The 22736-nt window shown below is 44.1% G+C and overlaps 1 protein-coding gene across 5 annotated transcripts in view; it reads left to right on the top strand.

Annotated features, from left to right (window-relative positions):
* TRAPPC9 (trafficking protein particle complex subunit 9) overlaps positions 1 to 22736 on the top strand; it is a 725402-nt gene that overhangs the window by 73079 nt on the left and 629587 nt on the right. For all 5 annotated transcript variants that reach the window (XM_014346060.6, XM_034966644.3, XM_034966648.3 and 2 more), the window contains one exon: positions 16756 to 16972. In XM_014346060.6, the coding sequence (XP_014201546.4) occupies positions 16756 to 16972 (217 nt within the window). The remainder of the gene's footprint in view (positions 1 to 16755; positions 16973 to 22736) is intronic.

Raw genomic sequence — 22736 nt, 5'->3', positions numbered from 1 at the left:
CAGTCCCACCAACAGTGTAAAAGTGTTCCTATTCTCCACGTCCTCTCCAGCACCTGTTGTTTCCTGACTTTTTAATGATCACCATTCTGATTGGTGTGAGATGGTATCTCATTGTGGTTTTGATTTGCATTTCTCTGATGGCCAGTGATGATGAGCATTTTTTCATGTGTCTGTTGGCTGCATAAATGTCTTCTTTTGAGAAGTGTCTGTTCATATCCTTCGCCCACTTGTTGATGGGGTTGTTTGTTTTTTTCTTGTAAATTTGTTTGAGTTCATTGTAGATTCTGGATATTAGCCCTTTGTCAGATGAGTAGATTGCAAAAGTTTTCTCCCATTCTGTAGGTTGCCTGTTCACTCTGATGGTAGTTTCTTTTGCTGTGTAGAAGCTCTTCAGTTTAATTAGATCCCATTTGTCAATTTTGGCTTTTGTTGCCATTGCTTTTGGTATTTTAGACATGAAGTCCTTGCCCATGCCTATGTCCTGAATGGTATTGCCTAGGTTTTCTTCTAGGGTTTTTATGGTTTTAACTTAACATTAAAGTTTAGTTAAAGACTTAGCTTAAAGTTTAGTTAAAAACATTAAAGACTTAACATTTAAGTCTTTAATCCATCTTGAATTAATTTTTGTATAAGGTGTAAGGAAAGGATCCAGTTTCAGCTTTCTAAATATGGCTGGCCAGTTTTCCCAGCACCATTTGTTAAGTAGGGAATCCTTTCCCCATTTCTCGTTTTTGTCAGGTTTGTAAAAAATCAGATGGTTGTAGATGTGTGGTATTATTTCTGAGGGCTCTGTTCTGTTCCATTGGTCTATATCTCTGTTTTGGTACCAGTACCATGCTGTTTTGGTTACTGTAGCCTTGTAGTATAGTTTGAAGTCAGGTAGCGTGATGCCTCCAGCTTTGTTCTTTTGGCTTACAACTGACTTGGCAATGCAGGCTCTTTTTTGGTTCCATATGAACTTTAGAGTAGTTTTTTCCAATTCTGCGAAGAAAGTCATTGGTAGCTTGATGGGGATGGCATTGAATCTATAAATTACCTTGGGCAGTGTGGCCATTTTCATGATATTGATTCTTCCTATCTGTGAACATGGAATGTTCTTCCATTTGTTTGTATCCTCTTTTATTTCATTGAGCAGTGGTTTGTAGTTCTTCTTGAAGAGGTCCTTCACATCCCTTGTAAGTTGGATTCCTAGGTATTTTATTCTCTTTGAAGCAATTGTGAATGGGAGTTCACTCATGATTTGGCTCTCTGTTTGTCTGTTATTGGTGTATAGGAATGCTTGTGATTTTTGCACATTGATTTTGTATCCCGAGACTTTGCTGAAGTTGCTTTTCAGCTTAAGGAGATTTTGGGCTGAGACAATGGGGTTTTCTAGATATACAATCATGTCATCTGCAAACAGGGACAATTTGACTTCCTCTTTTCCTAATTAAATACCCTTTATTTCTTTCTCCTGCCTGTTTGCCCTGGCCAGAACTTCCAGCACTATGTTGAATAGGAGTGGTGAGAGAGAGATCCCTGTCTTGTGCCAGTTTTCAAAGGGAATGCTTCCAGTTTTTGCCCATTCAGTATGATGTTGGCTGTGGGTTTGTCATAAATAGCTCTTATTATTTTGAGATACGTCCCATCAATACCTAATTTATTGAGAGTTCTTAGCATGAAGGGCTGTTGAATTTTGTCAAAGGCCTTTTCTGCATCTATTGAGATAATCAGGTAGTTTTTGTCTTTGGTTCTGTTTATATGCTGGATTACATTTATTGATTTGCATATATTGAACCAGCCTTGCATCCCAGGGATGAAGCCCACTTGATCATGGTGGATAAGCTTTTTGATGTGCTGCTGGATTCGGTTTGCCAGTATTTTATTGAGGATTTTTGCATTGATGTTCATCAGGGATATTGGTCTAAAATTCTCTTTTTTTGTTGTGTCTCTGCCAGGCTATGGTATCAGGATGATGCTGGCCTCATAAAATGAGTTAGGGAGGATTCCCTCTTTTTCTATTGATTGGAATAGTTTCAGAAGGAATGGTACCAGCTCCTCCTTATACCTCTGGTAGAATTCGGCTGTGAATCCGTCTGGTCCTGGACTTTTTTTGGTTGGTAAGCTATTAATTATTGCTTCAATTTCAGCTCCTGTTATTGGTCTTTTCAGAGATTCAACTTTTTACTGGTTTAGTCTTGGGAGGGTGTATGTGTCCAGGAATTTATCCATTTCTTCTAGATTTTCTAGTTTATTTGCATAGAGGTGTTTATAGTATTCTCTGATGGTAGTTTGTATTTCTGTGGGATTGGTGGTGATATCCCCTTTGTCATTTTTTATTTCGTCTATTTGATTCTTCTCTCTTTTCTTCTTATTAGTCTTGCTAGTGGTCTATCAATTTTGTTGATCTTTTCAAAAAACCAGCTCCTGGATTCATTGATTTTTTGAAGGGTTTTTTGTGTCTCTATCTCCTTCAGTTCTGCTCTGATCTTAGTTATTTCTTGCTTTCTGCTAGCTTTTGAATGTGTTTGCTCTTGCTTCTCTAGTTCTTTTAATTACGATGTTAGGGTGTCAATTTTAGATCTTTCCTGCTTTCTCTTGTGGACATTTAGTGCTATAAATTTCCCTCTACACACTGCTTTGAATGTGTCCCAGAGATTCTGGTATGTTGTGTCTTTCTTCTCATTGGTTTCAAAGAACATCTTTATTTCCGCCTTCATTTCGTTATGTACCCAGTAGTCATTCAGGAGCAGGTTGTTCAGTTTCCATGTAGTTGAGTGGTTTTGAGTGAGTTTCTTAATCCTGAGTTCTAGTTTGATTGCACTGTGGTCTGAGAGACAGTTTGTTATAATTTCTGTTATTTTACCTTTGCTGAGGAGTGCTTTATTTCCAACTATGTGGTCAATTTTGGAATAAGTGCGATGTGGTGCTGAGAAGAATGTATATTCTGTTGATTTGGGGTGGAGAGTTCTGTAGATGTCTATTAGGTCTGCTTGGTGCAGAGCTGAGTTCAATTCCTGGTTATCCTTGTTAACTTTCTGTCTCGTTGATCTGTCTGATGTTGACAGTGGGGTGTTAAAGTCTCCCATTATTACTGTGTGGGAGTCTAAGTCTCTTTGTAGGTCTCTAAAGACTTGCTTTATGAATCTGGATGCTCCTGTATTGGGTGCATGTATATTTAGGATAGTTAGCTCTTCTTGTTGAATTGATACCTTTACCATTATGCCATTATGTAATGGCCTTCTTTGTCTGTTTTGATCTTTGTTGGTTTAAAGTCTGTTTTATCAGAGACTAGGATTGCAACCCCTGCCTTTTTTTGTTTTCCGTTTCCTTGGTAGATCCTCCTCCATCCCTTTATTTTGAGCCTATGTGTGTCTCTGCATGTGAGATGGGCTTCCTGAATACAGCACACTGATGGGTCTTGACTCTTTATCCAATTTGCCAGTCTGTGTCTTTTAATTGGAGCATTTAGCCCATTTACATTTAAGGTTAATATTGTTATGTGGAATTTGATACTGTCATTATGATGTTAGCTGGTTATTTTGCTCGTTAGTTCATGCAGTTTCTTCCTAGTCTCGATGGTCTTTACAATTTGGCATGTTTTTGCAGTGGCTGTTACTGGTTGTTCCTTTCCATGTTTAGTGCTTCCTTCAGGAGCTCTTGTAGGGCAGGCCTGGTGGTGACAAAATCTCAGCATTTGCTTGTCTGTAAAGGATTTTATTTCTCCTTCACTTATGAAGCTTAGTTTGGCTGGATATGAAATTCTGGGTTGAAACTTCTTTTCTTTAAGAATGTTGAATTTTGGCCCCTACTCTCTTCTGGCTTGTAGAGTTTCTGCCAAGAGATCCACTGTTAGTCTGATGGGCTTCCCTTTGTGGGTAACCCGACCTTTCTCTCTGGCTGCCCTTAACATTTTTTCCTTCATTTCAACTTTGGTGAATCTGACAATTATGTGTCTTGGAGTTGCTCTTCTCGAGGAGTATCTTTGTGGTGTTCTCTGTATTTCGTGAATTTGAATGTTGGCCTGCCTTGCTAGGTTGGGGAAGTTCTCGTGGATAATATCCTGCAGAGTGTTTTCCAACTTGGTTCCATTCTCCCCGTCACTTTCAGGTACACCAATCAGATGTTGATTTGGTCTGTTCACATAGTCCCGTATTTCTTGGAGGCTTTGTTCATTTCTTTTTATTCTTTTTTCTCTAAACTTCTCTTCTCCCTTCATTTCATTCATTTGATCTTCAATCACTGATACCCTTTCTTCCAGTTGATCGAATCGGCTACTGAAGCATGTGCATTCGTCACGTAGTTCTCGTGCCATCGTTTTCAGCTCCATTAGGTCATTTAAGGACTTTTCTACACTGGTTATTCTAGTTAGCCATTTGTCTAATCTTTTTTCAAGGTTTTTAAGTTCTTTGCAATGGGTTCGAACTTCCTCCTTTAGCTTGGAGAAGTTTGGTCATCTGAAGCCTTCTTCTCTCAACTCATCAAAGTCATTCTCTGTCTAGCTTTGCTCCGTTGCTGGTGAGGAGCTGTGTTCCTTTGGAGGAGGAGAGGTGCTCCGATTTTTAGAATTTTCAGTTTTTCTGCTCTGTTTTTTCCCCATCTTTGTGTTTTTTTCTACCTTTGGTCTTTGATGATGGTGATGTACAGATGGGGTTTTGATGTGGATGTCCTTTCTGTTTGTTAGTTTTCCTTCTAACAGTCAGGACCCTCAGCTGCAGGTCTGTTGGAGTTTGCTGGAGGTCCACTCTAGACCCTGTTTGCCTGGGTATCAGCAGCGGAGGCTGCAGAACAGCTAATATTGCTGAACAGCAAATGTTGCTGCCTGATTGTTCCTCTGGAAGTTTCGTCTTAGAGGGCTACCCGGCCATGTGAGGTGTCAGTCTGTTCCTGCTGGGGAGTGCCTCCCCCCAAGTTAGGCTACTTGGGGGTCAGGGACCCAGTTGAGGAGGTAGTCTGTCCATTCTCAGATCTCAAACTCCGTGCTGGGAGAACCACTACTCTCTTCAAAGCTGTCAGACAGGGACATTTAAGTCTGCAGAGGTTTCTGCTGCCTTTTGTTTGGCTATGCCCTGTCCCCAGAGGTGGAGTCTACAGAGGCAGGCAGGCCTCCTTGAGCTGTGTTGGGCTCCACCCAGTTCGAGCTTCCCGGCCACTTTGTTTACCTACTGAAGCCTCAGCAATGGTGGGTGCCCCGCCCCCCCCAGCCTCACTGCCACCTTGCAGTTTGATCTCAGACTGCTGTGCTAGCAATGAGCGAGGCTCCGTGGGCGTGGGACCCTCCCAGCCGGGCGTGGGACCCTCCCAGCCATGCGCGGGATATAATCTCCTGGTGTGCCGTTTGCTAAGACCATTGGAAAAGCACAGTATTAGGGTGGGAGTGACCCGATTTTCCAGGTGTCATCTGTCACAGCTTGGCTTGGCTAGGAAAGGGAATTCCCTGACCCTTTGCGCTTCCTGGGTGAGGCGATGCCTCGCCCTGCTTCGGCCCATGCTCGATGCACTGCACCCACTGTCCTGCACCCACTGTCCAGCAAGCCCCAGTGAAATGAACCCGGTACCTCAGTTGGAAATGCAGAAATCACTCATCTTCTGTGTCGCTCACGCTGGGAGCTGTAGACTGGAGCTGTTCCTATTCGGCCATCTTGGAACCGTCACTTCATTCCTTCTTATGGCCACTTAGTATCCGCTGTATGGAGATACCATGTTTTATTTATCCATGCATTGGTTGATGGACTTTAGGTTGTTTCCACCCTTTGGGTATTAAGGATAATGCTGCAATGAACACTCATGTACATGTATTTTGTGGGAACAAAGTTTTGTGGGAATGTACAAGTGTTTGTGGGAACACATATTTTCAGTTCTCTTGGGTATATACTTAGCAGTGAAATTGTTGGGTTTAACTTTTTGAGGAACTGTGAAACTTTTCCAAAGCAGCTGCGCCATTTTACATTTCTACCAGCAATGTCTGAAGGTTCCAGTTTCTCTATATCCTCATTAACACTTGTTATTGTCCATCTTTTGATGAGAGCCATTCTAGTGGGTGTGAAGTGATGTTTCATTTTGGTTTTGATTAACATTTCCCTCATGGCTGATGCTGTTGAGCATTTTTCCCATGTGCTTTTTTTTTTTTTTTTTTTTTTGAGACAGAGTCTCACTCTGTTGTCCAGGCTGGAGTGCAGTGGCACAATCTTGACTCACTGCAGCCTCCGCCTCCTGGGTTCAAGTGATTCTCCTGCCTCAGCCTCCTGAGTAGCTGGGACTACAGGCGCATGCCACCACACCCAGCTAATTTTTTTGCACTTTTAATAGAGATGGGGTTTCACCATGTTGGCCAAGATGGACTCGATCTCCTGACCTCATGATCCGCCCACCTTGGCCTCCCAAAGTGCTGTAATTACAGGCGCGAGCCACTGCGCCTGGCCCTCTTTGTCAAGTTTTAAATTGGGGTTTACTTTCTTTTTGTTATTTAGCTGTAAGAGTTCATTATATATTCTGGATACTAGTCCCTTACCAGATCCATGCTTTGCAGAATTTCTCTCCCATTTTGTTATTGTCATTTCACTTTCTTTCTTTTTCTTTTATTCTTCTTTTTTTTTTTTTTTTTGAGATGGAGTTTGGCTCTGTTGCCCAAGCTTGAGTGCAGTGGCACAGTCTCAGCTCACTGCAACCTCCGCCTCCCGGGTTCAAGCAATTCTCCTGCCTCAGCCTCCCAAGTAGCTGGGATTACAGGCATACACCACCACACATGGCTAATTTTTGTATTTTTAGTAAAGACAGGGTTTCATAATGTTGGCCAGGCTGGTCTTGAACTCCTCTCCTCAAGTGATCCACCTGCCTTGGCCTCCCAGATTGCTAAGGTTACAGGCATGAACCACCATGCCCGGCCCATTTCACTTTCTTGATAGTGTCCTTGGCAGCACAAAAGTTTTTAATTTTGGTGAAGTCTAATTTATTTATTTTTTCTTCACGTGTTTTTGGTGTTATATATTTAAAAGATTGCTAACCCAAGGTCATTAAGATTTCTTGTTTTCTTTTAGGAACTTTATAGGGTTAGTTTTTGCATTTAAGTCTGTGACCCATTTTGAGTTAATTTTTGTTCATCATGTGAGTTAGGAGGTCCAATTTATTCTTTTTTTTTTTTTTTGAGACAGAGTCTCTCTTTGTCACCCAGGCTGGAGTACAGTGGCACGATCTTGGCTCACTGTAGCCCCCGCCTCCCGGGTTCAAGTGATTCTCCTGCCTCAGTCTCCTGAGTAGTTGGGATTACAGGCGCCTGCCACAAGGCCTGGCTAATTTTTTCTATGTTTAGTAGAGACAGGGTTTCACTGTGTTGGCCAGGCTGGTCTTGAACTCCTGACCTCAGGCGATCCACCCACCCCGGCCTCCCAAAGCGCTGGGATTACAGGCGTGAGCCGCCATGCCGGGGCTAACTTTATTTGTTTGCATATGAATATCCAGTTGTCCAAGCAGCATTTGTTGTAAAGACAATTATTTCCCCATTGGCACTCTTGTGGAAAATTAGTTGATCGTAATTTTTTTTCTATTCCATTGATCTTATGTGGTACTTATGCCAGTACCACACTATCTTGGTTATTATAGCTTTGTAGTAAGTTTTGAAGCTGGGAAGTGTGTCTCCTCCAGCTTCGTTCTTTTTGAAGATGGTTCTGGCTATTCTGGGTTCTTGTACTTCTATGTGAATTTTGGCATAAGCTTGTCAATTTCTCCAAATAAGTCAGCTGGGATTTTGATAGGGATCGCACTGAGTCTGTAGATCCATTGGAGGTGTTTTACCATCTTAGCAATATTGTCTTCCAATCCATGAACACGAGATACCTACAATAAAGAACCAGTAAATCTTCCTTTTTTCCAGGAAGGAGACAAATTTAGTTGGCAGGCAAAACTTAGAATTTAATTTTTTGTTTTAATTGATTATTTTTTATCTTGGCCGTTTCCTAATAAGAAAGGCATCTTACATTACTGTCATATTTAGATAAGGTGTTGTAGGAATCGGTAATTTCATCCGTAGGATAGGGGTTTTATTAAGCGTATAGATTGTCCTCTCATTTTTTGGCTTCATCCCTTTCTTAATTTCATATGTCCCTTCAAGGCTTCAGTCTAGTTGCTGGCTTAATTTTTTTCTTTTTATGCAAATTTAATTGCAATAAATAATTCTTTTATAAGGCAAACAATATATGGGGACAAATGATTTATCCTAGCATTTCTTCCCTGCATGTTTGCTTCACCTTAAATGTGTCATGTATAATGTGAAGATTGGGGCTGATATTAATTCTCTTAGGGAAGGTGTGATGTGAGCCAGATGGCAGAATAGGACCTTTCGGCACTTGCCCACCTGAAGAAACACCAACCTGACAACCATCCACACACACACCTTCACAAGAGCCAGGAAACCAGGCAGGAGACCACAGCTACACCCACGGTCGCACATAAATAAGAAAAGGTGCATGGAAGAGGATGGGAAGGACAGCCTTGCACCAGCCTCCTCCGGCCCCAGGCAGCACAGCATGGAGGGAGATGACCTCCACTAGGGAAAGGAGAGCAACGTGAGTGCCAGGCCTGCCTCGGACACCAGCACCAGGCTGCCCTGGTAAAAACCAGCACCGGGCAGGCCCTGTGGCCCCAGATACCAGGCTGGGCCATGGACTGAGCAATGTTTTTTAATGAAAAAAAAAAAAAAAGTCTGTTAATAGTTAAAAAGAAAGAAAAGAAAAATTTCAAATAATACTTAAGTTTGGAAAATACTTAGTGATTTTTGTTCTGACAATATAGTGGTCCAAAAACTCTCAGCACAAGTTCCTTAAAATTCTGATTAAGAGATAAAAATCCCCCCATCCCCATCCCCAACGTCTTTCAAAATGCAAAGCTCATTGTTAAGAAAGGAAAAGGAAATCCTTTTCCCAAAAGCAGGAATTCTGAAAGTCAGTAGGCCTTGGAAGCCAGAGAATGCCCTGCCTAGCTGTGGTAACAGTTTTCAGTGCTCACATAGGAGGGATAGAAAATAAACCTTAGACCTGCCCAGACTTGGGAGTTGGATGGCAGACCCATGTGTAAAGCCAAGATCCCCTAAACAACACGTTTAGCAAAAGAATGAAATAGAAAATACCTCAGTCCTTAAAGTAAGAAAATAAGGAAACTTGATCTTGTTGGAAGGTGTATTAGTCAGGGTTCTCTAGAGGGACAGAACTGATAGGATATATACATATATAAAGGGGAGTTTATTAAGTATTAACTCACATGATTACAAGGTTCCACACTAGGCCGTCTGCAAGCTGAGGAGCAAGGAGAGCCAGTCCGAGTCTCAAAAATGAAGAACTAGTGGGGGAAGCATCTAGCACGGGAGAAAGATGTAGGCTGGGGGGCTAGGCCAGCCTCGTCGTTTCATATTTTCTGCCTGCTTGTATTCTTAGCTGTGCTGGCAGCAGATGAAGGGTGGGTCTGCCTCTCCCAGCCCACCGAGTCAAATGTTCATCTCCTTCGGCAGCACCCTCCCAGACACACCCAGGATCAATACTTTGCATCCTTCAATCCCATCAAGTTGACGCTTAGTATTAAGCATTACAGAAGGAAACAAAACCAATCCAAAGAGGGTTTAGTTTAAAGTTGTCCTGGTATAAGAGTGACCACAAACTCCTGGCAGAAAAACATAAGTCCTTCTGGAGTGAGAAGCTACCTTCTGAATGAATCAGTGAACAGAAAACATGAAAAAGGTTCACGGAAGCTCTGGATTGAGATGTTAGACCCCCAATACACTGCCTTTGCCTCTCTCCCAAGGTCTCATTTAAGTATCCCAAAGTATTTTTTTTTTTTTTTGAGACAGAGTCTTGCTCTGTCACTCATGCTGGAGTGCAGTGGCGTGATCGTGGCTCACCGCAACCTCTGCCCCCCGGGTTCAAGCGATTCACCTGCCTCAGCTTCCCAAGTAGCTGGGATTACAGGTGTGCACCACCGTGTCCATCTAATTTTTGTATTTTCAGTAGAGACGGGGTTTCACTGTGTTGGCTGGGCTGGCCCAAAGTATTTTTAAAGGAAAGAAACTATAATGCCAATCGTATCTGTTGCCAGCACGATATGCTAGGAATTCAGAGGGGAATGCGAATGGTCTCCTATTGTGGAGAGCTCATTTCTGTTTGAGGAGACAGATCTGCAGTGTTTTGTGAGTGTAGTGCACTCACATTAGTCTCGGCTATTTCGGACAGGCAGGAGAGGAGTTTAGGAAAGGCATTAGTCTATTTCGGACAGGCAGGAGAGGAGTTTAGGAAAGGAGTGATGGGGGGTGGGGGACGTTTTAGCTGTGTATGGTCTTGTTTAATTGGCTTTTAATTTCAGGCTGCATGAGTTGTCATTGGAGGGACTAGATTTTACGGAGAACAGACTTAAAGAAACTCAGAACTTGGCTGGGTGCAGTGGCTCACGCCTGTAATCCCAGCACTTTGGGAGGGTGAGGCGGATCACCTGAGGTCAGGAGTTTGAGAGCAGCTTGGCCAACATGACGAAACCCTGTCTCTACTAAAAATACAAAAAGTAGCCGGGTGTGGTGTCAGGCACCTGTAATCACAGCTCCTGAGGAGGCTGAGGCGGGAGAATTGTTTGAACCTGGGAGGCAGAGGTTGCAGTAAGCCGAGATTACGCCACTGCGCTCCAGCCTGGGCCACAAGGGTGAAATTCTGTCTCAAAAAAAGAGAAAAAAAAAAAAAAGAAACTGAGAACTCTGGTATGGAAAGATGAATGTGGAGAAAAGCTGTAGTCAGAGTTCAAATCATCTTTAAAGTACACATGAACTCGCTTGCTCACTAAACCCAAAGATGGTAAAATAGGCAGTGTTTCTTGAAGCCAAAGGAGTGGGTTTTTCAGGTTATCCAAGAATGAATCAAAGGCTGGAACTGAGGTGATCAGGGGTCAAGCGCGGACTTTGCTTGGCCATCTCTTTTGGATGGTGCACTCAACAAGGGCACTGACTGTTTACAAAGTGTCCTTCCTCTAGCACGTGGTGGGTACACCTGGTAGTCTAGGAACCTTCCAGGTATCTGTCCAAGGCATAGGGCACAGCATCCCTGTTTCAGCCATCTCTCCATCCATCTTCTTCCCAACACTGTGATTTTTTTTTTTTTTTTTGAGATGGAGCCTCGCTCTTGTTGTGCTGGAGTGCAGTGGCGCGATCTCGGTTCACTGCTAACTTCCACCTCCCAGGTTCAAGTGATTCTCCTGCCTCAGCCTCCTGAGTAGCTGGGACTATAGGCACCCACCATCACGCCTGGCTAATTTTTATATTTTTAGTTGAGATGGGGTTTCACTATGTTGGCCAGGCTGGTCTCGAACTCCTGACCTCAGGTAATCTGCCTGCCTTAGCCTCCCAAAGTGCTGAGATTATCGGCATGAGCCACATTGCCTGGCCTCAACACTGTGATTCTTTTTTTTTTTTTTTTTTTTTGAGATGGAGTCTTGCTCTGTGCCCAGGCTAGAGTGCAATGGCGCAATCCCGGCTCACTGCAAGTTCCGTCTCCCAAGTTCACGCCATTCTCCTGCCTCAGCCTCCCAAGTAGCTGGGACTACAGGTGCCTGCCACCATGCCTGGCTAATTTTTTGTATTTTTAGTAGAGATGGGGTTTCACTGTGTTGGCCAGGATGATCTTGATCTCCTGACCTTGTGATCTGCCCGCCTCGTCCTCCCAAAGTGCTAGGATTACAGGCGTGAGCCACCGTGCCTGGCCTCCAACACTGTGATTCTTTATGGACCTATCTCCTCTACTACTTCATGAAGTTTTGAGGGACCGGGTCTTATTGAAGTTTTTGTTTTGTTTTGCTTTGTTTTCATTCTTACTTTTGAATGATTAAAACTGAAAATGGATCCAATTACTTTAGACAGATGCTTTATAAAGGAAAATCCTTGGTGCATGCCTCATACCCCTACTCCGGGATATAAGAAAGTAGGTTATGTTTTTTCCAAACTTTTTTGATAGACATATATGGAAAGTTTGTATAATTTTGAAGATGTATTTTCTCTCCATGTAATTATGGCTGGAAATAGCCGGCGAGAGAAGCAGAGTGTGTTTTCAAACCTGGGAATGTGTGGGGCCTGCTGTTTCCCATCCGGCATTCTCCCATGGTCATCACTTAGTTGAGTGCGGCCACCAGGCTGCCCCTACACATCTGTCACTGACTTGTTCTTCTGATCACTGCAAGTGCCCACGTTTGAGAAGGCTGATGAGGGTGAAGGCATTTTCTAGAGCATCAGTGGCTGATTAACTTGGGGTTAGAACCTGTGGTGTCAAAGGCATTAACTAACAGTGATATTTCTGTTTCTTGAACACTCACTGAGAGTTTTAGGCTTATGCTCAGTGTTTGCATTATTTCATTGAGTCTTTTTGACAATCGTAATTAGATTTGATGATCCCTGTTTCTTAGGGATATGCAGATGTGGCCCTGGAACTCAGGACTTTACAGCTCCAGGCTGTATTCCTCCCTCTCCATCCTGCCAGAGACAAGTCCTGTGTCTGGAGTTTCCCTCTGATCTTGTCACTTTATTTCTTATTAACAGAATAAAGCAGGTCTAAACTTACTTTCTACTTGGAAATGGAGTGGTGAATTAATATTTGGATCCCTCAGAGTCTGCCTTGTGAATAAAGCTCCTTGTCTTGAGTAGTCTTGGAGCCACTTTCGTTGGAACCTCACATAAACATCTGGGCCCTGAACTTGGACTTCATGACTGTGCAGCCTATTGAAAGATTACAACAAAGATGTGCTGATTAATATGCCCTAAAAGAGCAGCAGGTTGGAAATGAGTTTGGGGATTTCATCTCATTTCAAGATTTCCTGAGGATCTTGGCCTACCTTTGTCAGGGACCATTTTGTACTCCCCGGCTCCTTGTGCCATAGGTGCCTGTGTCGACCAAACATGGCTTTGTCCTGAGGCTCTCTGGGCTCACGGCTTCTCAGTCAATTGTCTGCCTAGTGCCCAACAGCAGTTGCGCTGGAGCTTTTCCCATTAAGGAACCGTTTTAGGGCTTTGAAGTGATGTCAATTCCATTTGCAATATAGTATTTATCATTTGATTTCTTATTACACTGAAATGATAAGAGGAATGAAGTAATATTATTACTGATCCTAGTATTACTTACAACCTTTCATCTTAGATAGGTCCCATGAAAGAATCAATGGGAGTTCTAACGCATTGGTGGCCAAGGCATGTGACCTTCCCCGGCTGTCACCTTTATTTTAGATGGTGGCCTCTTTACGGGCACTGGCTAAGATCAGTATTTGTCTTCTCTGCCCCAACATCTTTGATCATGTTTGGCACATAGTGGGTGCAGCTGAAGGTCTGGGCATTTCCAGATTTGTGATGAAGGCGTTAAGTACCCCCACCTCTTCTTTTTCTTTTTTTCTTTTCTTTTTTTTGACATGGAGTTTCACTCTTGTTGCCCAGGCTGGAGTGTAATGGCACAATCTTGGCTCACTGCAACCTCCGCCTCCTGGGTTCAAGCAATTCTTCTGCTTCAGCCTCTCAAGTAGCTGGGATTACAGGTATGCACCACCACGCCTGGCTAATTTTGTATTTTTTAGTAGAGACGGGGTTTCTCCATGTTGGTCAGGCTGGTCTCGAACTCCCAACCTCAGGTGATCTGCCTGCCTCGGCCTCCCAAAGTGCTGGGATTACAGGTGTGCGCCACTGTGCCCGGCCAACCCCTGCCTCCTCTTTACAGTCCTCTTCCACCCCGTCCCTGGCTGCTGTCCTCCAGCACTGGGGCTTCTGTTCGCTGCTGTACTGCACACTCCTGGAAAGGGACAGGCCATGTCCTACTCAAATTTGAATATTCACGGACCATAGACCTAGACAACAACTTCTAGATGAAAACATAGGATATCTTTGTGACCTCGGGCAAAGATTTTTCTCAGATGAGGACATAGAAGGCACTAACCATAGAAGAAAAAGCTGATAGATTGAGCTACATCACAGAGAAATGCTTTTGCTTATGAACACTCCCTTAGGGAAATAAATCGGCAACAGACCGGGAGGAAATATTTGCAAAACACATATAACTAAGGACTTGCATTCAGAATATATACAGAACTCCTACGACTCAGTAATAAAACAAACGATCTAATTTTAAAAACTGTCAGAAGATTTGAACAAGCACTTCACAAAGGAAGATATACCAGTGGCCAGTGATCATATGAAAAAGGTTCAACATCATTAGTTTTCAGGGAAATGGAAGTTAAAGCCACCACGTCTAAAATAAAAAAGACTGATATCCTCATATGCTGGTGAGCAGGTGATATCCTCATATGCTGGTGAGCAGGTGATATCCTCATATGCTGGTGAGCAGGTGGAGCAACAGGGATTCTCACACTCATCGGCGTCGGCATGACCTTTCACTGTAGGAAAAGTGGGGCTGGCAGAGATCCGATGTGTACATAAATAGTGTGGGAGACACAGAGAAAGGAAATTATGGAGTCCAGCATGGTTAGGAGAATTTAGGGAAAGAAGCAGTAGCTTCCCGCTGAAGGGCATGAGGACCAGCTTCTTGGAGAGGGTGGCATTGGAACTGAGTGTCCAAAGGGAGAGCCAGATGTGGCTGTGGAGGGAGCGCAGGAGCAGAGAGCCTGTGTGCCCCAGCGGCGTCACCTAGTACAGCCTGCCTCATACGCTTCCACCCATGATTCTATGTCAAAGAGTATTTCATTGGACTTAGAGCAGCTATTTTGTTTATTTTTTCATTGATTTATTGTCATCCTCCCCACTGATTCTAAGCCAGGGGACTAGCCTGTCATTAGCATGGAGGCCCCCAGGGGTAGGAGTCTTAGCCTGTTTTGCTCACTGCTGTATCCTCTGCCACAAGAGTGGCTGGCACCAGAGTAGGGGTTCAGTAAATATGTGTTGACAGAATGAGAAAACAAGTGAGTTAAAGTTGTTCAGTCTGGTGAGGTCATAGGTAGGCAGTGGGGCCTCGAATTTCCAGAGCAGGTTGGGGCTGAGGAGGGCCTGGTGTGCCCGTGAAGGCATTTGGGCTCCATTTTACAGTCCTGAAGGGGTCTAGTGTTTTCAAGATGGGGATTGTCTTAGTCCGGTGAGGCTGCTGTCACAAAATGCCACAGACTGGGTGGCTGATAAACAATAGAAATGTATTGTGCACAGTTCTAGAGGCTAGAAGTCCATGATCCAGGTGCCAGCATGTTTGGTGTCTGGGGAGGGCCCACTTGCTTGTTCATAGACCGCCGTCTTTTCTCTGTGTTCTCACATGGTGGAACAGGTGAGCTAGCTCTTTAGGGTCTCTTCTTATATGGGCACTAATTCCATTTGTGAGTGCTTCACCCCCTGACCCAATCACTTTTTAAAGTCCCCACCTCCTAATTCCATCACCTTGGGGGCTAGGCTTTCAACATGTGAATTTTGGGGAGGCACAAACATTCAAACCGTGGCTGGGGTGATGGGCTCTGAGCCATGTCTCAGGAACCTAAGTCTGGCAGGGGTGTGTGGACAGGTGAAGGAAGGTCGAGAGGTGGTAGGAAGACAATGCCGATTCCTCTTCCAGATAAGGGCTGACGAGGGCCCCAGCAGTGAGCGCAGAGGAGAGGGGATGGAGGGAGGGTTTGGAGGCCCAAGTTGGAAGGGCGTTCAAGCTAAGGCTCTGTACTCACAGAAACATCAGGGAAACATTCATCGTCCAGGGCAGAGGAGGGAGAAGCGCTTCCTTAAGCAGTGCTCCTGGAGCAGCAGAGTGGGCTCTGCCTTCCTTCTTCTCTGAAGGCCGCTGTGCAGTGGGCAGGGCCCAGGCCCAGAGTCAGGTCTTGTCCCTGATACTTCTTGGCTGTGTGATTTTGCACAGGTGATTAATGTGTCCCTGAGCTGTTAAGGTCCTTATTTGCCAGCTCACAGGATGCTTGTATTGAGTAAATCAGGTACGTTAAGTCTGCTGCCATACAGTAGGTGCTGAAGAAACAGAAGTTGTTGGCTGGGTGTGGTGGCTCACACCTGTAATCCCAGCACTTTGGGAGACTGAGGCAAGCAGATCACCTGAGGTCAGGAGTTCGAGACCAGCCTGGTTAACATGGTGAAATCCCGTCTCTACTGAAAGTACAAAAATTAGCCAGCATGGGGGTGGGTGCTTGTAATCTCAGCTACACAGGAGGATGAGGCAGGAGAATCTCTTGAACCCGGGAGGTGGAGGTTGCAGTGAGCCAAGATCGTACCACTGCACTCCAGCCTGAGTGACAGAGTGAGACTCTGTCTCAAAAAAAAAAGAAAAGAAACAGAAGTTATGATTGCTACACTACAGGGTTGTTGGGAGGATTCAGTTGGGTCTTGGATGAAAGAAAACTTTTTGTAAACCCTGAAGTCTTAAGTCTGATATCAGTGGTATTGTTAATAATTCATTACCCAGTTACATGATTCTGTGTCTTCTTGTGTTTTAAGAATTTTTGTGTTTGATGAGAGACCTTGATAAAATCCTGTTGTGTAGATGAACTCTTGTTCCTTTTCTTTTCTTTTGTAAAGGAACTTAAAGTAGAGGTCTCAGATTTGTAGCAAGTACCTTTGTAGCAGAGAATCTGGGCTTTATCAGCAGGAGGATGGGCTGCACCTGCAGCCGTGGCTGGGGAAGGTCTGAAGCCACCTGGGGCCTGCGCCCTGCGCTGCTCACCAGGCTTTCCCTCTCCTTGATTCTCCTCAGGTCTTTGTTTTATGAAGAGACATTTTTAATGTGTGCTTCTTTTTTCACTTATACGTTTCTTTCAAAAGCTTTTTACTTTCTCTCTGTGCTTCAGCTTTCTGAGGAAGAGAAAATTCAGCGCTACAGCATCCTCTCCGAGCTCTATGAGCTGATCGGCTTCCATCGCAAGTCTGCGTTCTTCAAGCGCGTGGCCGCCATGCAGTGCGTGGCCCCGAGCATCGCGGAGCCTGGGTGGAGGGCCTGCTACAAACTCCTCCTGGAAACGCTCCCCGGCTACAGTCTGTCGCTGGATCCCAAAGATTTCAGCAGAGGTACTGGAGTCCCCTTGCTGGCGCTAAGGTGTTGCTTTCTATCGGATGGTCACATGCTGTTTCAGCCCCTGCCCTGAGTGGCAGACATCGTGGTTGGTGCTGGTGGCTCCAGAATGACTAGATCCCTGCCCTGGAGTTGGGTGCCTGCTATAATCCGATTATAGGAAAAAGTACTGGTGCTTTGCCTTGGGGCTCGGATTCTTGAATCTTTATCAGTGGAAGTCAGAAATTGCCTTTGAGTTCATTGGCATGGTGTGTCATCATCAATCAAACACTGGAAATACCTAATGAATTTTACTCATGAGATTTAGTTAGGTTAGCACAAATCAATGAACCCAGAATAAATATCCTTGGGTATATGTGTATACCTGAGCTATGCATTCAGCAGTAAATTCTTATTCTGAAATATTAATGCAGGGTAATATGTATTAAAAATAAAGCTATCAATCTAATAACAAATATGTACAAGGATAATGCCCAGTATTAGACAAAGGCTGATTAGAAGGAGAAAAAACATTTTTGGGGGCCAGGCACGGTGGCTCACTCCTGTAATCCCCAGCACTTTGGGAGACCAGGGTGGGCGGATCACTTGAGGTCAGGAGTTCATGACCAGCCTGCCCAACATGGTGAAACACTGTCTCTACCAAAAAACAAAAATTAGCTGGGCATGGTGGTGTGCGCTTGTAGTCCCAGCTACTCAGGAGGCTGAGGCAAGAGAATTACTTGAACCTGGGAGGTGGAGGTTGCAGTGAGCTGGGATCGTGCTACTGCACTCCAGCCTGGGCGACAGAGAAAGACCTTATCTAAAAAAAACCTCAAAAAACAAACAAAAAAAAAACCATTTTTGAGGGGTTACTTTTAGATAGGAAACATACAACACTTTTTCTTCAGTTCAAGCCTAGAGCTAGTGAAGGTATAGGCTTCTAGACAGGAAAGAACTGTGATGTCATGTAGGTTAATTTCCCACCAGGGCAAAAACGGGTTCTTCGGCATCCTTTTTATTTTTATTTTTTTTCCTGAGACAGAGTTTCACTCTTGTTGCCCAGGCTGGAGTGCAATGGCATGATCTTGGCTCACTGCAGCCTCCAACTCCTGGGTTCAAGTGATTCTCCTGCCTCAGCCTCCTGAGAAGCTGAGATTACAGGCACGTGCCACCACGCCCAGCTAATTTTTGTATTTTTAGTAGAGATAGGGTTTCACCATGTTGGCCAGGCTGGTCTCAAACTCCTGACCTCAGGTGATCCGCCCACTTTGGCCTCCCAAAGTGCTGGGATTACAGGCATGAGCCACCATGCCCGGCCTCTTCAGTATCTTTTTTATGTGGTCATGTCCATCCATTTCACTGGCCTCTGCTGACTGGAGGTGCTCATGGCTTTATGATGAATCCAAAAGTTCTGCTTTTGGATAATTCTGATAGTTAGGGCTCTCCCCAACGTTGAATTAAACATTATGTTTCTCCTTACTTTCACCTGCTAGAATATCTGAAGACATCTACTGGACTTTTTTGTACATTGATTCAACAGGTAGTTCATTATACTCCTGCCCCCATGCCATGCAGTGTGTTGGGTGAGTGATGCGATGGCAAAGGAGACAGTTTCTGCCCTCCACAGTGGAAATAAACAGGTGCCTCTCACATGTGACAGCTTCCTGGTGTTTGCACAGAGCTCTCAGGTCCTTCCAGAGCCTGCTTCTTACGTGTCTGTGGTTGCTGTGACAGTCACTCCTAAGTCACACTCCCCAGACTTCTTACTGTTCAACCATCTTCCAAGGCAACACTTATATTTGATAGAACCTCAAATCCGATTCTCAGGATGCATTCTGGTTAGCTTCGAGCAGGGGTCAGCAAATGTTCTCTGTAAAGGGCCAGATAGTAAATATTTTAGGCTTTATGGGCCACACGGTCTGTGCGGAAATGACTGGACCCTGCTGTTGTGGTGTGAAAGCAGCCATGGACAGCACATACACCATGAAACTGTGTTTACATTAGTACATGGTGGCCAGATTTGGCATGGCAGCTATACTTTGCGAAATCCCTGGCTGAGAACACTGTGATATTTGAAATCATTTATTTATTTTTATTTTTTAGAGATGAGGTCTCGCTGTGTTGCCCAGGCTGGCCTCAAACTCTTGGGCTGAAGCGATCCTCCTGCCTCATTTAAAAGGAGGGCACTGGGTTTGGAAGAGAAAATGCAGACTGAGTGAGTAATATAGCAGGAGGAGAGTCAGGCAGGCAGTGAAGGGGAGTGAAGGGAGGCTGGGATGGAGTGTACGCAGCACTTTAGCCTCTTATTTCTCTTTAGGGAAGAGAACTAGACCTGGGGGGTGCTTTTGCAGTCTGGGGAGGGCACTTCTGCTCTGGACTGCTGTGGTCTGGCCAGAAGCTATGCCAGGAAGAGCTAAGGCCCTGCGTGAAGCAGATGTGTTCAGGGTTGAAAATCCCCCAAGTCCCATCAAGTTCCCCATATAAATCCCCAGTTTTTATGGGTTTTTGTCTTTAGAGCCTAAGATATCCTGCCTCTCTGGAGCCACAGGGGCAGGCGGAGCGCTGATGACCACTCTGGGCAAGTGATAAAAGCCTGTCATGCTGTCCACTCAGGTGAGATGGCTGAGATCTGGCAGGGAGTTTGGCACTTTGTGTGTTCACCCTCAACATGTGAATGGTGTCCAGCACAAAGCAAGAACCAAGACGTCCCTGCAGAATAGAAGGCCTGCTGGAGAGGGTCCTGAACTCTGCTCTTGACCTCTTGCACTCAGTATCATCACCAACGGCTAAGACAAAAGCAAGGGATAAAATCCAGGTTCAAAATGAACTCCACTAACAGTATGAGTTCAATCATCAGCACAGCCAGCACAGACAGATGTCAAGTCCCATGTTTAAAGAAACCCCCAAAACCATGATGGGGTGCAGAATAGAGGAGACCTGGAGAGGTCATACACAAAGATGGATAAGGTGTGCTCTGAGATGAGGTTTATGATAGTTTTTCTTCACCTGCCCTTCCTTTCTCTAATTTCTTTTTCCTTGGTGTTCCCCGGAGGGATAGGATGGAACCTGTCTCCCCACCCCTTATTTCATGATTGGCACCTTTAGATGGACCATGAGGATGTGTGAATTGAGGCTGATGACCCACTTACCTCCTGCCCTTGCAGACGCACAGACTTCCCCACTGTTAACACCCTATACCAGGGTGGTACATTTGTTGCAATTGATGAACCTATGTTGACACATCATCATCACCCAAAGTTCGTAGTTTACATTAGGGTTCACTCTTGGTGGTGTACATTCTGTGGGTTTTGACAAATGTGTAGTGATGAGTATCCACCATTATGATATCATACAGAGAAGTTTCCCTGCCGTGAAAATCCTTTGTGCTCTGTCTCCTCATCCCTCCCTCCCTATTTATTACCTTCTGGCAACCACTGACCCTTTTACTGTCTCCATAGTTTTGCCTTTCCCAGAGTGTCATATAGTTGGAATCATACAATATGTAGCCTTTTCAAATTGGCTTCTTTCTCTTAGTAATATACATTTAAGTTTCCTTCATATCTTTTCTCAGCTTGATAGCTCATTACTTTATAGTGCTGAATAATATTCTACTATCAGAATATGTCACAGTTATTTATACATTCACCTAATGAATCTTGGTTGACAACTTGGTTGCTTGCAAGTTTTGGCAATTGTAAAGCAGCCATAAACATTCATGTGCAAGTTTTTGTGTGTATATAAGTTTTCAGCTCATTTGAGTAAATATCAAGGGGCATGGTTCCTGGATGATATGGTAAAAATATGTTTACTTTTGTAAGAACCCGCCAAACTGTCTTCCACAGTGGCTGAACCATTTTGCATCCCCTTCAGCAATGAATGAGAGTTCCTGCTGCTCCACATCCTTGTCAGCATTTGGGGTTGTCAGTGTTAGATTTTGGCCATTCTAATAGGTGTGTAGTGGTATCTCGTTGCTTTACTTTGCAATTTCCTGATGACATATGATGTTGAGCATTTTTCTTATGCTTATTTGCCATCTGGATACCTTCTTTGGTGAAATGTCTGTTCAGATCTTTTGCCCCCTTTTTAATTGGGTTGTTTGTTTCGTTGCTGTTGACTTTAAGAGTTTTTTCTATGATTTGGATGACAGTCCTTTATCAGTTGTGTCTTTTGCAAATATTTCTTCCCAGTCTGTGTCTTGTTTTCTCATTCTCTTGATATGTCTTTTGCAGAGCAGAAGTTTTAAATTTTAACGAAGTCTAGCTTATCAATTCTTTCTTTGATGGGTTATACCTTGGGTGTTTTATCTAAAGATATAACATTAGTATACCTAAGGTCACCTAGATTTTCTCTTGTGTTAACTTCTGGGAGGTTTGTATTTTCTCATCCTGCATTTGGGTTTATGATCTGTTTTGAGTTAATTTTTGTGAAGAGTGTGAGGTCTGTGTCTAGAGTTATTTTTTTGCTTGTGGATGTCCAGTTATTTCAGCACCATTTATTGAAAAGACTGTCTCTGCTCCATTGATTGCCTTTGCTGCTTTGTCAAAGACCAGTTGACTATACTTATGAGATTCTATTTCTGGGCTGTCTCTTTTGCTCCATTAACCTATTTGTTCTTTCACCAGTACCACACTATCTTGAGTACTATAGTTTTATAGTAAGCCTCGAGATTAGGGATATTTTTATTTATTAAAAAATTTTATAATAGAATGATTTACATTTCTTTAAATCATTCTATTATAAAGACACATGGACAGGTGTGTTCATTGCAGGATTATTCACAATGGCAAAGATATGGAATCAACCTCAATGCCCATCAGTGATAGACTGGATAAAGAAAATGTGCTACATATACACTGTGGAATATTATGCAGCCATAAAAAATGAGGTCATGTTCTTTGCAGGGATATGGATGGAGCTGGAGGTGATTATTCATACCAAACTACTGCAGGAACAGAAAACCAAATACCACATGTTCTCACTTATAAGTGGGAGCTAAATTATGAGAACACATGGCCACATAGAGGGGAATAACATACACTGGGGCCTTTTGGAGGGTGGAGGGTAGAAGGAGGGAGAGGATCAGGAAAAATAACTAATGGGTACTAGGCTTAATACCTGGGTCACAAACTAATCTGTACAATAAACCCCTATGACACATGTTTACCAGTGTAACCTTCACTTGTAGCCCTGAACTTAAAATAAAAGTTGAAATAAATTGTCCTTATTAGATGTTACAAAAAATTGATTGTTCACAAAAGGTGATTGTTCCCATATTCTTCGCTGTTTCTTGGTATTTTAGGTGACATACCTGGAGCAGCTGCTGTGCTGGGCAGGGTCGCCGTGCAGTTGCAGCCTGTGCGGGGTGCTGGGCCCTGCTTGCCAGCCATCTGCAGCTCAGAGCTGGGTGCATTCAGATGAAGGGGCGCTGTTGTCTCCTGTAGGGACCTTCTGGGCATGCCTTGCTAAGCCTGGTGCCTGCAGGCTGTGTTTGCCTACGGGGCATCTCTTTCTAATCCACGCCAAGGCTAGCTGTGGCCTCATGGTAAATGGTTTCACATGCGTAACCTCATTTCTTACAGCCTGGTGAGTGGAAACCACGCGTTCCACGTGCCATGTGAGGGACCAGGGCAGGCAGGGCACAGTGTTACTCCTGAGGTTGCACAGCTGGTGAGAGCACAGGACGCCATTACTGACCAGCTGTGGGATGCTGGCCGTGTCCCTGAGTCCTGTGTGCCCACTTTCTCATCTGTAAGTGGGCCACTAGTTTACACTCGTTTACTG

Source organism: Pan paniscus, chromosome 7, assembly GCF_029289425.2.
Source record: "Pan paniscus chromosome 7, NHGRI_mPanPan1-v2.0_pri, whole genome shotgun sequence".
Classification (NCBI taxonomy): domain Eukaryota; kingdom Metazoa; phylum Chordata; class Mammalia; order Primates; family Hominidae; genus Pan; species Pan paniscus.
This window is presented reverse-complemented; position numbering and strand designations above follow the sequence as displayed.